Raw genomic sequence first — 15,512 nt, 5'->3', positions numbered from 1 at the left:
CTTCTCTCCAGAACCCCAACACTGTTGTTAGGGAATAACATCTCCAAGAAGCACTGTATGAAAGACGATTTGGCAATTGTTGACGAAATCTCTGACAGCCCCAGGCAACAAATATCAAGCACCTTGTTCGTGGTATATGCAGCATTAGACCTAGCCTCTTCACGATAAACTTTGTGGTGCTCCAGCTTTTGTGGGTTGCCACTTATCTACATGAGAAAAGAGGCAAAGCAGTATCAGACATCAGTGGATTGGTTTGGACACAAGTCCGTACTGCGCGAAAAACAGATTACTGAGCCCCCTCTAGTGGCAAAAGGGCTGGCGAGGTTGGCTTGTGCCTCACAAAGAAGTGTTTGACTGCTGCAACATGGCAGTTAAGGGATGAGCTCAGAATAATCTCTAAGGGATGACCGTTACAACAGCTTAAGTACCAAATCCACTTTAATGAGTTCCAGATTTTGTTCCCAGAAGGAATTTATAACATGTAAGTACGTTAGACAGGTACACAACTTCCTCTGAACTACAGGCATGAGGAGAACTGACTGTAACATACTAGGTATTTAAAATCATTCTCAGAAACCAGTTTTCCACAGTATTAGAAATAAGGCATGTTTCAGGTGTGCAAGTTGCTGCTATATCCAGTCCTTAGATGCCGTATTTGCCCTTTAGTTCTTCCACTTTTGCTACGTAAGCTTTCATTGCATCTTCTTTGGACATTCCTGAAGGACAGAACACAGGAAGCAGTCAGATACCTTTTACAGATTAAGATACCTTTTACATATAAGTCACAGTTCCTTGCTATAGCGCATAGCAGCATGCTGTCAGAGAGCAAAGAATGTGGTCACTTGCCTGTGAATCTAGTATTAAAGTTTTAAACAAATGTGCTCAGCAGTCATAAGAAAACAGTGTTTTGAAGCAAAGTTTATTTGTATAGACAGCAACTAAACAGTGTAGTAGTTCTATTAACACCGTTCAAAACTATTACAGGAAAGCTATCCAAGCTAAGTTGATCTTAGACTACATTTAGATGTAGTGCTGGCTCCTTAGAACACCAGAAAAATCCCATTTTCATAGATTAGACCACTTGTTTAGCTCCTCATTTAGAGCAGAGCGCCCAGTTGCATCTTCCAGTTAGGAAAGCTTTAGAAGAAACACAACAACTGGAGGGAGAACTCAGTCTCTGGGGTACTAGGCTGGGACCTGGAAAACAGATTTAGGTTTCTGCTGCTGCTACAGTTCTCCTTTGTGTAACATCTTGGGCCAGCTGGGCATTTTGCACCTTAATTCCCTTTCACACAGGCTACATTTTTCAGGATTGCTTCTGCCTTGCAGAGATAATCAAAAGTAAGAGTTTATTATCACAGCATTCTGAACTTCTAGAACTCTTGTCTTACAAGGCAACACTATTTTATTTCTTGCTGAACCACATACGCTTTTCTGACTAGTTTGCCTGTGGTTTTATGTATTACTTTTCAGTTTTTAATCAGACACTTACCTTTCAATGCATTCCAGGCATCCCACTTTGCTTTGCCTTTGAAGTCCAGCATACCAGGGCGGTCTAAGAGAGACAGGATAAGCAGCAGAATTAGTTTGTGTGGTCTGGGTGTAGGTAATACCTACTCCTTTCCTGAAGGCTATTTAGCTCTTAACTATGACAAAATGTAGTGGTTCACCTCTGCAGCTCTTACTAACCTGCAGTCAGGAGATCACTTCTGATGCTGAAGGAAGCACGTGCTATCGGTGGCAACAGAGATATTCTCTGTCAAGCTCCCTTAAGACAGCAGCATTTGAGCAGAAAAGCACCAAATAGTGTGATTTGGTTTTATCATACTTTCTGAAGAGACTGCTGTTGCATGACAGCTATCCGATTAAAGAACACCATCAGCCCTAAAGTAAAGCAGAAATGCCCTAAGGTCCATTAGACACAGAGATGATGACATCAAAAGCTAGTAGCATACAGCTTAGCATTCATCATCATCAAGTTAATGGTATGTTTCTAACATATAGCTCTTCATTTGTTCTGTCATCTAGGGGTACAAGCACAGAATTCTAACTCACTTAATTACAGGCCACACAGTAGCCAAATAGAGAAGAAATGAATGAGATACAGATGTGGATATGGTTAATTCTCCACATAAAGCCCCCTCCATGTTTTTACTTCTTCTCTGTCTCCTTAAAGACAATTCTTAAGACTAACAAATGGAACTGGACAGTAGCCTATATATTAGCCACAAAAATACCCTTGCACTGCTCACATGACAATGTGACCTGCAGAGCTAGTTGGCAGCTCCACTTCTCTCCAACAAAATCCCTACTAGCTCACTCTTGCATGGACTGCTTTTCTAGCCAACTCCCATTAGCTACTGCTTCACGAGAATTTAGCAGCTTACAGAAATGCTGGTATATTAACAGCTCTATAGCACCATTTCACTTTGGCAAACATTAATAATGCTAAGGTCCAGCCACACCGAAAGGATCATATCTTAAAACGAAAATTAGGTTTTTTTCTCCCTCAATGCTGTCCATCTTGGGAAAAAGAGACTGCAAGAGCCCATACTTACCATCTCCTGTACACTTCACTGCCAGCTTTGAATTCAATCAACACCCAATAAACTTCACCAGCAACTGGGTCAGGAGGCCAGCGCTCCAACCAAATGACCTTTTTCCTTTCTAATTCTAGTTACTCAAGTGTTACACAAGGTCAATAGAGACAGGCTTCATTCTAAATGTTACTCCTAGTCTGAGTTGCCAGTGCCAGAAGTGTAGCAACAGAAGTAGCAGGAGGGATTTTGCATAGCATACCTACCGATATTTCTGCTACAGTCCTTCCAAGATGTGATATTTAACTGCAGCTCCTATAAAAGTTTCTCCTGTTACTCACATCTACATAATTTTCTTTTATTTTGGCTTTCCAATACTATTTTTTGTAGCCAATCCAGTTTAAACAAGCCATCGTGTCCCCCCCCAGTATTGCAATTCCACACTTGTATAGTTTGCCGTGCTGTTTAAGCCTGTTTAACTGAGAAGTGTTTGTATTAAAGCAGCATCCCTTGACCTAGGCAACTACTTACTGATAGAGGTCTCCAAAAATCCCAGGCCCAATATTTACACAAAGCTAACACAAAGGATTCTCAGACCGTTACTATACGATTTAGATGACTGCAGCTAGGTTCATCTACAAACCACAAGTTACACAAACCCTTATCGGGTCAGCTTATGCCTGCCTGCGCATAAATCCATGCCAAGATGGTATTGAGTCATTTTTGCTAAACCGCGGGACGACACGAAGCGAGGCACGCACTAGGGGAGAGGTCTGACCTCCCAGAGTGCCTCCAGCTCAGCCTCAGGCCGCAGCTGCGTGGCCCCCGCCCGCCGGGGGCCCTGGCACTGAGGCGCAGGGCCCGAGAGGGGCTCGGGGCGGCGCTGCCCGGCCCCCGCCGCCACCTCCCCGCCCGGCGGGGGGCCGAAGCGGTACCTACCCGTGTTCACGTCGCCCACCGTGGCCTGTTTGTAATGGCTGTAGACGTCGAGCATCTCCTGGTCCGTGGGTTGGGACTTGAGCTGCTTCACCTCCTCGGCGGCCTTCTGGAACGCGGCCTAGAGAAGGGGGGGAGGCCCCGGGGGGGTGGGGGTGAGCGCCCACAGGCTGCCGCTGCCAAACTAGGGGGGAGAGGTATCGGGGAGGGTACCCGCAGCCCCCCAGTTCCCTACAGACACCCCACCCCAGCACAGCCCGTACCTCAGACATGGCGACGAGCCCTGCGCGATCCCGACCCCCTGGTGTCTGCCGTGCCAGCCCCGCCGGTCGGCCGCTTCAGCCCTCGCCAGAGCGCTCGCTGGCCAATCCCAGCGCCACGGGCAACACGGGGCCAATCGGCGCCTGCCGGGGGCGGGGAGAAGCCAGGCAAAGGACCAATGCGAGGGCGGCGCGGGATGGGCGGGCTTCGGGGGGGGGGTGGGCCGCGACTCTCGTCAGTATGAGGGGTGAGCCAACCAGGTGGGGGCGCGGGGGGGCGTGGCTGCCGGGAGCCCCGCCTAGCCCGGAGGCGAGCGGAGGGGCGGGGTCATGGCCCCTCGCAGCCAATCCCTCGGTGCGGTGAGTGGCGCGGGAAGGACGTGATTGGTGGGGCTGGGTGAGGCGGGGCGAGGAGAGAGACCCGGAAGTGTCGGCGGGGGAGCCGCAGTAAGGCTGAGGGCCGTTAACGGTCCGTTTCGGGTGGCCGGGGGTGGTGTGAGCGCTGAGGGGAGGACGCTCGGTCTCGGGGAGATGTGCGCGCTGCGGGCCTTGGTGGTGTTGCCGCTGCCGCTAGGCAGGAGCCGGGCAGGCTCCGGGGAGGCTCTTCCTTTTAAACTAAAGAAGAACAGACTAGACATAAGGAAGAATTTTTTTTACAATGAGGGTGGTGAAGCGCTGGAACAGGTTGCCCAGAGAGGTAGGGGAGGCCCCATCCCTAGAAATACTCAAAGTAAGGTTGGACGGGGCTGTGAGCAACCTGATCGAGTTAAAGCTGTCCCTGTTCACTGCAGGGGGTAGGGCTGGATGACCTCTAAAGGTCCCTTCCAACCCAAAGCATTCTGTGATTCCTCACAGGAGGAGTTGAATATCAGCACCTCAGGGCAGCGCCCTGAGGAGAATCTGCCATGTCCTCCCTGAGGAGGTGCTACATAGTACCTGGTCCCAGCCCTGCATAGGATCAGTCTGTTGGGTCTGTCCAGTAAATGTGAAAATCGGCGATTTGTAATTGTCAGTACTCCCAAGTCTGTATTCCTGTAATGTTCTTCCATGCTGCTCAGGGGAAGGTGAATTGAATGCTGTCCCCTTTTCTTTACTGTGTACTGTGCCCTCCAGATCTCAAGCCCATGTGGAACAGCATCAAGAAAATATCTATCTTTGCTATTTAATATAAATCTAGTTATTTTCATGTGCAAAGGAGCATGCTTTTCTTGATGGGCATCTTTTATTTGTGTATTGCAGCTTATTTACAATGAAAATGGTATTAGAGCTCTGTGAATTATTAACCAAGGGGATGTAAAACCAGGTTGCCTTGTGATGTGGAAGGTCTGTTCCCCCCATTCTGCAGAAAGTATTTGAAGAAAATATTTCTGGTTTACTTTGCCAGGATACAGCTAGGAGAAATATAGCAAAGACTGGGAGGTACCTGGATACCTGCATGATGGTGGGGCACTTAAATTCCACCCCCCTCCTCCCCCCCAAAAAAGGATGAATAGGCAAGAAGATCCCTTGTGGGACTGGAAGTGGTGATTGAAATGGCTACCAAGGGATAGGAGATGCAGAGGTCGTGCTGTGCCCCGGCTGATGTTGCAGCACTTAGACTGCAGTCTTTGCTCATTCCTGCAGCAGCCACGACAGTTTAATGTGTGACCAGAAAGCAAGGTTGTTGAGGAATACCCAGCACCAAAAATAGAGAAGATTGCTGGAGTAGGAAATAGCTTGTTTTCCTGTGGAGAGAAAGGACCCAATGGAACAACGCCTGAGCTGGTTTGTAGAGGGGCTCGGGTTGATAAGGCAATTCTGTCATAGGTTCTGCTCTCTGTTAAAGTAGTATAAGCCCTGTAGAGCCATTCTAAAGACCTACTATTATAAATTAAATTAACCCCCTTAATTATGTAGTAGTATACCAGGAGAATTATTTGCATGTGTATGTGGGGAAGGTTTTTCCACTCTCTGTAGGGAGGTGAAAATGAGCATTGTGTAACAGCTTAGGCATTTTTCAGGGTATTATGCTCTCTACAACATAAGTATATTAAAAAGGTTTTGGTTTTGTTCATGTTGGTACATTCTTTTGCAGCACAAGGTTACTCACGCAGCAGGTAAAGTCTTCAGTCACTTAAAACCCAAATGATATACTTGCATTTATCCATAACATTTTTGTGTGTTTCGTAGGGAGTCTGGTGCTGTAGTACACAGCACAGGTACAAACACTGGACTATTGGTATGCAGTATCAATAATATCCTAGGCAACCCTGTTTGTTTTGAGATCCTGTTACTGCTTCTGTAGAAATAATAGAAGTTAAGTCCTGAAAGACATAGTGCAATTGAATTTCTTGCCGTGTTTTAATCTTTGCATGAGGCCCACCTGCACCTTGTTTTCTAGCTGTGCTTGTACACAGAGGAAAGACAATAATTCCTCTCTTTAATGTTTTCCAGGTTATTCAGAATTAATTCTCATGTCAGCAGAAAACTCAACCATCACAGTCCGTCTTATTCGCTCTTTTGAACACCGGAACTTCAGACCTGTGGTGTATCATGGAGTTAACTTGGATCAGACAGTAAAGCAGTTCATTACTTTTGTGCGGAAGGGTAAGGCATGGTTGTCATATTCATTTGCTTCAGTCCCATGTGTCACCGTCTCTGCACACGAAAGTGGAGGGGAGCAAATGAATGGGAATTCTGTGGCTTTGGTAGAGATGCCAGATCTGTATTTACATCCCCTGTGTACTCTCCTCCCTTGGATGAGAGGTCTGGAGTTAATAAGAGCTTCCATGATCGGTGTGCCATGCCTAAAGTTGGGAAGACTGCTTCCCCTGCCCAAATCCCCATGTTTAGTCAAAAAGAGATGAGGGCATTGCTGCATTTGGCTCAGTGCCTCAGGCTCCTTGAGTGGTGCTGTCAGGCAGCTATTCATAAATTAACAGGAGTAAATTAATAGACTTTAGAGAGCCTCTGATCCTTAGGAATGATACCAATATGTGGAATGTGGGAATGCAAGTCTGTTTGCTATTTGTGAGAAGAGAGGATCTCGAAAAATTATTTTTGACACTGTGAGGTCTCACTGTGCATGTTTGCTTCTGAGTTTCTGTCTCTGTCTTGAGCTTTGTGGTGTAGATTTGCTCATCTATGGGTTTTATGTTTTAGAAGCCTGGTTGAAAGTGACAGTGTATCTAAAAGTTAATTAATGTAAACCAGCCCACGCAGTGACTCAGAAGTTAGGGTGTTACCCTAATCCTGCAGGTGTATTTCTGCACACCTAAATGGAGACATTCAAAGGCTGCAGAATAACATGATTTGTTTTTTTTGCATGAGGTCAGCTTAAACAAGTCTTGAACTGTTATAGCTGATAACATTTGAGCAACTCCTAGGACATTGCCCTGAGCTTCACAGCTGTTATTGTGTTTTCAGCAACTTCCATGCTTCCAAGATCTTAGGATGCTTTTAGAAAACTACAGGCGCTTTCAGAACATATGGTACAGCTGCTGTTATGAAGAATAAAATAAAAAACAATGCTAAGAAACTTGCTTTTGAGGTGTGTAGTATTGCAGCTCGCTGTTATTTGAGACAAAGCTAGTGTCTTGAACAAGGCTTTTTGGAGCCTCATTCCACAGATGGATGGATAGTGCTGTTCCTGGTCCACAGGGAGCCGTGTTCCTTCCTTTACTGTCATCTGTTTGGAAGGGGGAGTTTGAGATAAATTGTTAAACTACTGATGAAATTGTGGTTTCAGCTGCCTTGCTGCCGAGCACCCCACAAGTGGCTGGGCCTTCCAAGGCCCTGGTTAAATCCCTGGGTGTCACTGGGAACACTGGCACCAGGGAAGGTGTTAGTGTTCTTGCAGTTGCTTATGGGCTGTGTCCTGCATGCAGCTAAAGAGTTAATTTTCGACAGTTTGGCTTCCTTTTTGTGGCTGGTTTGCATGGCTGTGTTTACTGAACAATTCAGTTATGAATGACAGTTGTCAGCTGTTTGTATAAGGTAGAGAGAGATGCTGTGCAAACCATTAACAGGATGTTTCTGGCTGTATTCTGAAGGATCAGACTTCCGTGATCATCTCTTAATTGCACTGACTCACTGTCCTTATGGGTCGTTTTGTTCAGAGGGACTTCAAGCTCAAGTGAAGTTCACCAGATATGGAGTAACTATAGAATCTGAGCCAAAGGTTGTGTTTTAGTATTTGATGTGCAAACAAGTCTCCTGTGTTGTGGATTTATTTTGATGTAAAAGATATCCAGGATGAATGTATGAAATAATGGAAAATAAAATACTGGAAATAAAAAAAGACGACTTTGTTTTAACGTGGTGCTTTTATTTTCATAGATGTGCCTTCAAGAACAGGACTTCCTCCTCCTTTCAAAAATTACAAGTATGGTACGTGGGGATTTTTTTCTTGTTTTAATTCCTGTAAAATACAGACATAATATTTTAAACCAGTTTCTATACAATTTAGAAGACAACTGCTGTAGAATACTCATGCTGGTGGCAGTGCCTGCCTACATTTGCAACTCTATCCAGCTCTTGTAGCTGGGGTTATGCCACTGGGATCACATCTGCAGAACTTGACTGTTATTTTGAAGTTCTGTATTAATCTTTGAATTAGGCTGCATACATTATTTGCTAATTGGTACTGATGGGTTTTGGTATTAATTTTTTATTACTTTTGTAAGTGCCTTCTAACTCTGTTTTTACTCTAGCGAGCAGCTTGTGATCTCAGATGCTTTGAAATTGTAGTTCTCTATGCGCTTATATATTTCAGTATATATTTACTAATTGTGAAGTCAGAAAGGATGGTGAAATGGGAGTTGAAGGCAGTAAATGGAAAATGCTTAAGACTTACATACTTAAATAATTTACACGATATAAGAGAAGCAGGGGAACTTTGCTCAAAGTAGATATGAAAGCTCTTAAATACAAGTTGATGGAATGAAATAGCCTGGTGTGAAATTTAGGCTGACTTTATCCTGTAATGTAAAGCTATGTGTATATTTCCTTTTTGTGAAGATCAGCATAAACATGTGCAATTCATCTGTTTGGGGCAGAATATACTTTCAAAATAGACTAAATTACTTCTTTTCTTGGAATTTGTTAACTCAGATGTCAGTAACATACCTTTTCCTAAACTGGGCAATTCTGAAAGTTCCCTTGGAGTTTTAGAATCATAGAATCGTTTAGGTTGGAAAAGACCTTTAAGATCATCAAGTCCAACTATTAGCCTAACACTACCAAGTCCACTACTAAACCAATTAAGGGTAGAGTAATAATTAATTTCATGTTTCCTGGCTTGGTGGCTGGATTATTTTTTAATGAAGGTAAAACTAGGAATCACTAATGTTGGAAGGGACCTCTAGGATCATCAGTCCAACTGTCAACCCAACACCACCATGCCTACTAACCCATGTCCCAAAGTGCCACGTCTACACGTTTTTTGAACACCTCCAGGGATGGTGACTCCACCACCTCTCTGGGCAGCCTGTTCTAATGCTTGACCACTCTCAGTAGAGAAGTTTCATAGAATCGTTTAGGTTGGAAAAGACCTTTAAGATCATCCAGTCCAACCATTAACCTAACATTACCAAGTCCACCACTAAACCAATTAAGAGTAGAGTAGCAATTTCATGTTTCCTGGCTTGGTGGCTGGATTATTTTTAATGAAAGTAAAAACTAGGAATCATTACGATTGGAAAGGATCTCTAAGATCATCAGTCCAACCATCAACCCAACACCACCATGCCTACTAAACCATGTCCCAAAGTGCCACGTCTACCCATTCTTTGAACACTTCCAGGGATGGTGACTCCACCACCTCTCTGGGCAGCCTGTTCCAATGTTTGACAACCCTTTCTGTGAAGAAATTTTTCCTCATATCCAATCTAAACCTCCCCTGACACAACTTGAGGCCATTTCCTCTCATCCTATCGCTAGTTACTTTGGAGAGGAGCCCAACACCCACCTCACTACAGCCTCCTTTCAGGTAGCTGTAGAGAGCAATAACGTCTCCCCTCAGCTTCCTCTTCTCCAGACTAAACAACCCCAGTTCCCTCAGCTGCTCGTCTTGCTGCAAGTGATCCTCTGTCTCCCATGTTCTTGGAGTTGACAAACTCCTTCCTCTACAGTGATTCAAAGAATTGCATCAGGAACCTACTTAATACATGTGAATGGTAATAGACTATTTGCCTGTTTAAAAAAAAAAAACCAAACCACAAACCCAAGCATTTCATTCTGTGTTATTGCTGATGATGAAACAGTGCAAAATGAAAGCAGAAAAAAAGTTGGGGATTAAGATTTACGACATGTCAGTGGCAAGGGCTTGAGTGTTACTATTATTTTTAATAGATTACTTAAGGTCTTAAAGTCTAGGTACCTAAAGTTTGAATTTGGAGGTGCGCTTCGTCCCCCTAATATCTGTGGCTTTGGCTAGATGAGGGGGTCCATGGAGGACTGCTGCTATCAGTTGTATTCCTGGTGCTGCCTATCCCTGCTGCTAGTTCCTTCATCAGTTAGAGCATCGGTGTAGTTTTTCCCAAGGCATATGTTGTGGCTGAGCACCTGATCGTGCTGTGTAGGACTGAGTATGTGGGTGAAAAACACTGCAGAACTTTAAAACCTGTTACACCAGTTAAGTGGGTGCCTGCTTTTAGTGGGATGGTGCTAGTTGTGTGGGAATTTTCACACAGAAAAATCAAAGGCAAGTTCCTCACCTTCAGGCTGTGAATCACCCAGGTTCATGTTTTTGGCATCTCTTGTATGCTCTACTGTCTTTCTTGTATTTTGGTGATGAAAGGGCAGTGAGACTTCTGCATGAGTAGTGCTAGTAAAAGTCAGGTTTTTTCCTTCTGCTTTGTTTGGTGGTGCCAGGAATCTCAGTTGGACCTGGCTGTCTTTCACCTTGTGCCTCTTTTGGCTTCCTTCTCTCCAGAATCCAGCACCACATTGTTCACTCAACATCATATGTAATGCCATCACATTTTTCCTCTTGGCTTGGTGCTTTAACTCGCATCTCAAAGCTTATGACTTTCATTTTTCTCTTCATTTCTTTGTACACATCGTTCTTGCTCTTGGTCTAGAACTCTTAATCTTCTCATCTTCCTACCCTGTCATTGCTATCTTTTCACTGATGATGGCAGCCTGGGTGCCAACTTGTCTCTTAAGCTGCTTCTCAGTTTTTTTTTTCCCCATGAATGTTAAGCAATATGGTAGATACTCCACAGAATCAGACTTAGAAAGTGATTTCTTACCTGTTGTCATGGAAGATCTGTCACCAGAAAAGGAAATGTAAAAATCTGGGAATATGATTGAGCGGGACTAAATTGGGATAAAATAGCAAAAGCAATTGACAGGACATAGGGCTTGTTAGCTAGAACGAGAAGAGACTGTAGTTTCATCTCTAACAGAGTTAGGGAAGCCATTTAATAGCTCAGGTAAAGAAAAGAACTGGATGCCAGCGGGGGAGTTGTGAAGAAGTAAAACTGAGACCATAGTTCAGAGAATGACTGGGCAAAGACTGGAGAAAAGGGGGGTGTGACAAAGTAGATGGAGAAGCTTAAAACTAATAGGTACAGGCTGGATTGTATTTGCTGTGGTAGAAAGGTTTCATGATTGCAGTGTATTTTTGCTGTGATTGCTTGGTCTTTTTGCAATGCTTCTATGCAAGATGGATCTGGGAACTGCAATTTAATATGTGTCTTGCTTCTAATACTGCAATTAGTGCAGCATGCTAAGACTGCCTTTTCAGTAACCTCTGCAGAGGGAATACAGAGTAGTTTTGACCTTCTGTAACATTTTAAATAAAACGTTCAAAATGGGCCAGAGTGGTATGGGAGCAAACTTCTGAATGCAGACGTGATCTCTGTTATTCTGAACACCTGAATACTTGCTCTCGGTAGTTTGAAAGTCATTTTAGCCTATATTTAACTTTCTTGCATCCTTCTCTGACCAGACTATTTCAACATGTAGTGTTCAGTTAATGCACAAAACCAAACTAGAACAGAAAATGAGCAGGCAAACAGAAAACGAGCAGGTGAACAGAACTGGTTTTTGCTTCTTTGCTGGGAAGGGATTGATGTGTTATGCTGAATTTGTTCAAATACAGAGGCTTTGGAGTTTGGTTTGGGGGGAGGGGGTTGGGGCTTTCTTTTTTAGTGCTGCATTGGCACCTTCTGGCTTCCATTCCCTCTGGATCTTTGCACTCATCTGTATGCTTTAGTGACCACATTATTTTCCCCAGTTTTTCTCTTCTGTTAACAAAGCCCTGCCCACATTGCCAGAGTGGAGCAGTATTTCTTTTTTTGTATAGTGTGATTTCTTGGAAGTGCTACACTGTGCAAATGTATCAGAGATTAATATTACTGAAGAGACTATAGCATTAAAAAGAGGAGAGGCTGTATGTGTCCATGGAAAATGGACTTGCTTAACAAAATTTCTACATGGGTGCTTTCTTCATGAGAAGGAAAATTTCAAGGAATGATCTGGTCAGGTTACTGTGTCTTAATCACTTGCTGCCTATCAACTTAACTGTAGTAGTTGACAGTGCATAAATGCTGTTTGTCCTGCCCCAATTGCATGTGTAAAACCTGTTAGGTTAAAACACCCTAACTGGCATTTAAATTGATGTGTTTTGACTGGCAATTGGGATGGTCATTAGTTAGTTATTGTAATTCAGCCAGCAGACAGAAGCCCAGTAGGATGTGGAACCTTAATGTTGGATTGACTGGTTTAAGACTGTGGCTGCAGGACTGGGAAATTAAGATGTTTTCTCCTGTTTTAGACTGAATACAAAAAATTGTTGCTAATAAAAGGTTTTGAGCCTCACCCCTTTGTTTGTCTCTCCTTCCCCAAGTACAGCTTTTGGTGTTACCTGCCTATTAAGTCTTATTTTAGGAGAATATTGTATTTTCTTTCAGATACAATGAAGATTATTCACCAAGCACACAAATCTAAGGTATGATTATTAGCTGTATTCTTCCCCTTTTACATGCTTTAATACAGGCAGGTCTCTGCACTGTCAAACAAGACTGGGGCAGAGACAGTCAGTAAATTCTTATTCTTATCTTTGTATTCTGGTTCTCTGATTTGTAGACTGGTGAACTTGTAGTGAGTTTGGAAGATGATGACAAACTGGTTTTGAAAGAAGACAGTACGCTGAAAGCAGCTGGAGTAGGTAGGAGTATGTTTGTATTGTCTGAGGGTGCTGTTCATTCTGGTTGTCATTAAACTGATAACTGGCTGATTATGTTTGGATAGCCTGCTGAAAAGTAAATGCTATTCCTGATGCTCTTTATACTACTTGATAATTATTCAGGGAAGAAGCGGGGATAATGTACATTCAAATCATTGGACTGAGGGCAGCAGGTATCTGCACTCCAAATGTTCAGAATGCAAATTGTGATTTTTAGAGGGTATGCTTATAATTCTGCCGAGAGTAATTTTAAATGATTGACAGATAGGTTATTAGTACCGTGTCTGCTTAGTCTTATCAGTAACATTTAAACTGATGTTTTGGTTAGAAATGTAAGTAGTGGAACCAGCATGGAATAATGAAATAAGATTAGATTTGTTTAATGTGCAGCATACAGTGCTTGATAGCCTGATTGCTCAGGAAAGCTCAAGCAGTATAATTTAGAGAATGTGCTGAACATAGCAAAGAGTTGAAACTTGACCTGATTTCTCACATTTTGACAGGGGACTACATATAGGGCATGTCTTTTGGTAATAATGTAAAGAAATGTCTGTCATGATAAAATTGATGGTCCCTGGATGTCCTTTGGGCTTCTCATAAATGTGGCTGAATGACTTTGTGGCAGCAGGGTACTTAAGGGATGTAGTTGCATTCCACCTTGATATGGACATTTGCTCATTTGAATCTGATTTGCCTAGCTGGAACGCATAACTGCCTGCGCTCTAAGTGCAGGGGTGTCACAGAGAAAGCTCCCTCCTGTTCCTGATGCCCCCTGATTGCTCCCCAGCTAGTGAATGGGATTTCTTTCTCATAGGTTTCTTGGCTCTTTTGTTTCCTGCCATTTACTTTCTGGTTTTAAGTGACTTGGGATGTCTCTTTAATGTTTTTCTCTGGGGTGCACTGCAACTGGCCTCAGTATACCTTTCCTAGAGGTCTTTGGGTGTTCCTACAACATGAATGATAGTTAATCTCTGGCTGTTTGTACTAAACCAGGTCTTTTTATCTGGACCAAAAAAAAAAAAGGTTTCTCAGGAAAGAGGATTACTGGCACTCAAGTCTTATAGATTTGTAATTTAGTTAGCAGAAGATTCATTTAAGCATGATTGATATCTACCTAAGGCATAAGAAGCAATGCAGTTCAAGAGAGGGACTGATGACAGTGCCCAATGTTGAATTAGAAACAATATTGTCCAGAGCTGCCTTCTTTCAAAAAGCTATTGATAAATATTTGTATATATTATCCATCTTTGAAACTTAGGTTTGTAGCTACAGTGGTGAAACAGTTGGATGTGATCTTGAAAAAGGTGTCAAAACATCAGAGTAAATGTTACAGTCAAAAGAAATCGGAACAGACCAGCCTGTTCTGTGTCTCTGTACAAAGCAAGGGGTGGCTTATTCAGGGCAGAAAACAATTTAAAGCTGCTTTTTGTTTTTTTCAGAATAACTAACAGCAGTTAGTCATTAGTATGTTGCGGGTATTTGTGATAGAAAAGAAAAACTCTTGCTTTGTAAAATGCAGCATGCCATTATACCATTTTGAATTTTGATATGTTCCAGCATATCTTGATATGAAAATTAGGTGAGTTAGGATTGGGGTCTTTGTAGTAAAATCTTGAATAAGTCCTCCTTCAACAAGAAGTGGAAAAGAGTAGATGAAGGAAGTTAAGTATGACAGCATATGCCACTAGTCCTCATTTTGTACTGTTTAATTTAAATCAGTAAGAATATTTGAAATCTCCTATTGACATGTTACGTTTTTCCAATATCTAGTCTGGAGAAGATTTACTAGAATAGAACAGAGAATTGCTGTTAGAAAATCTGGGAAATTCTGAGACATGCAGAACATTTTTTCCAAGCTGCAGTTGATTGCCCTTGGCACTTTACAGGGTTGGGCTAGAGAGTTATAAATTATGAGGACATTAGATAAGTATCCTCAGGAAGACCTCTGTGGTAGTGATTATTATTACAGCTATTATCTAGTCAGCAAAGTTAATGCTTGCTTGTTTTTTTTAAGAGCAGGGTGTATGTTAATAAAGTGTTCAGTATTCATTGCAAACAGTCTTGTCTGTTTTCTAGTTGAGATTCCAAAACCCCTTCTGCTCTTCTTTTTTTCTTTTTTACAAGACAGGCAGACTTCATTAACTTCAGGTTTAATTTAAAAAACGAATGTGGAACTTATTGGCTCAGCACCTTAAAGAATTCCATGTTTAATAATTGTGAAGGCTTTCCATCAGATTTGTCTCTGTTCTGAATTGGTAATGTTGCTGACTTACTGTTTTAGAAGAGGAAGTCCTTGACCTACTGGGTTGAAAGAATTGTGACTGCTCTGAACCTTTGTGGGTCCTTTAGCTGTACCATATCCCCTGTGAATAATTAGAGGTATTTGAAGGTATTGCTGGAGAAGCCAATTTGTGTCTTTCACTTTGCATATTGTTGAAGCCTCATGAATTAATCATCAGCAGGGCAAAAAATTAACTTCTTCAGACACATATTTTGATGGGTCATGAGGGAGAATGTAAAGTGATCTGTAAAATATTCTACTGATCCTCTAAGTATTAAATTATTATACCTACTGGCTAATTTAATGGAAAAAATAGTTTCTTTTCC

At 42.7% G+C, this 15,512-nt stretch overlaps 2 protein-coding genes across 7 annotated transcripts in view; one reads left to right on the top strand and one right to left on the bottom strand.

Annotated features, from left to right (window-relative positions):
- Window positions 1–169: 169 nt before the first annotated feature.
- On the bottom strand, window positions 170–3,765 carry DBI (diazepam binding inhibitor, acyl-CoA binding protein). Of its 2 annotated transcripts, XR_012831068.1 has the most exons (5): window positions 3,737–3,765; window positions 3,477–3,594; window positions 1,493–1,555; window positions 551–716; window positions 170–206 (listed from the first exon to the last, which is right to left on the bottom strand). XR_012831068.1 is itself a non-coding variant. In XM_075710931.1 (4 exons), exons 1-4 carry the CDS (start codon window positions 3,743–3,745, stop codon window positions 643–645), a joined length of 264 nt encoding a protein of 87 aa, XP_075567046.1. In that variant the 5' UTR covers window positions 3,746–3,765; the 3' UTR covers window positions 434–642. The 2 variants fall into 2 exon arrangements, 1 of the variants encoding a protein (XP_075567046.1); XM_075710931.1 differs by lacking the exon at window positions 170–206 and having other exon boundaries at window positions 434–716.
- Window positions 3,766–4,161: 396 nt separating this feature from the next.
- Window positions 4,162–15,512, top strand: part of C5H2orf76 (chromosome 5 C2orf76 homolog) — a 41,491-nt gene continuing 30,140 nt past the window's right edge. For 3 of the 5 annotated variants that reach the window (XR_012831055.1, XM_075710504.1, XM_075710502.1), the window contains exons 1-5: window positions 4,162–4,202; window positions 6,167–6,319; window positions 8,051–8,101; window positions 12,631–12,668; window positions 12,806–12,887. Coding sequence is in view for 3 of the 5 variants with exons in the window: in XM_075710504.1 (XP_075566619.1) it covers window positions 6,187–6,319; window positions 8,051–8,101; window positions 12,631–12,668; window positions 12,806–12,887 (304 nt within the window). In the remaining 2 variants the exon portion in view is untranslated. Of the gene's footprint in view, window positions 4,203–6,166; window positions 6,320–8,050; window positions 8,102–12,630; window positions 12,669–12,805; window positions 12,888–15,186; window positions 15,457–15,512 lie in introns of those variants that run through there. The other 2 variants (XR_012831056.1, XM_075710503.1) reach the window with 2 other exon arrangements.

Source organism: Pelecanus crispus, chromosome 5 (genome assembly GCF_030463565.1).
Source record: "Pelecanus crispus isolate bPelCri1 chromosome 5, bPelCri1.pri, whole genome shotgun sequence".
In the NCBI taxonomy this organism is placed as follows: Eukaryota; Metazoa; Chordata; class Aves; order Pelecaniformes; family Pelecanidae; genus Pelecanus; species Pelecanus crispus.
Note: the sequence above shows the minus strand (reverse complement) of the source record. Positions and strands in the feature narration are given on the sequence as shown.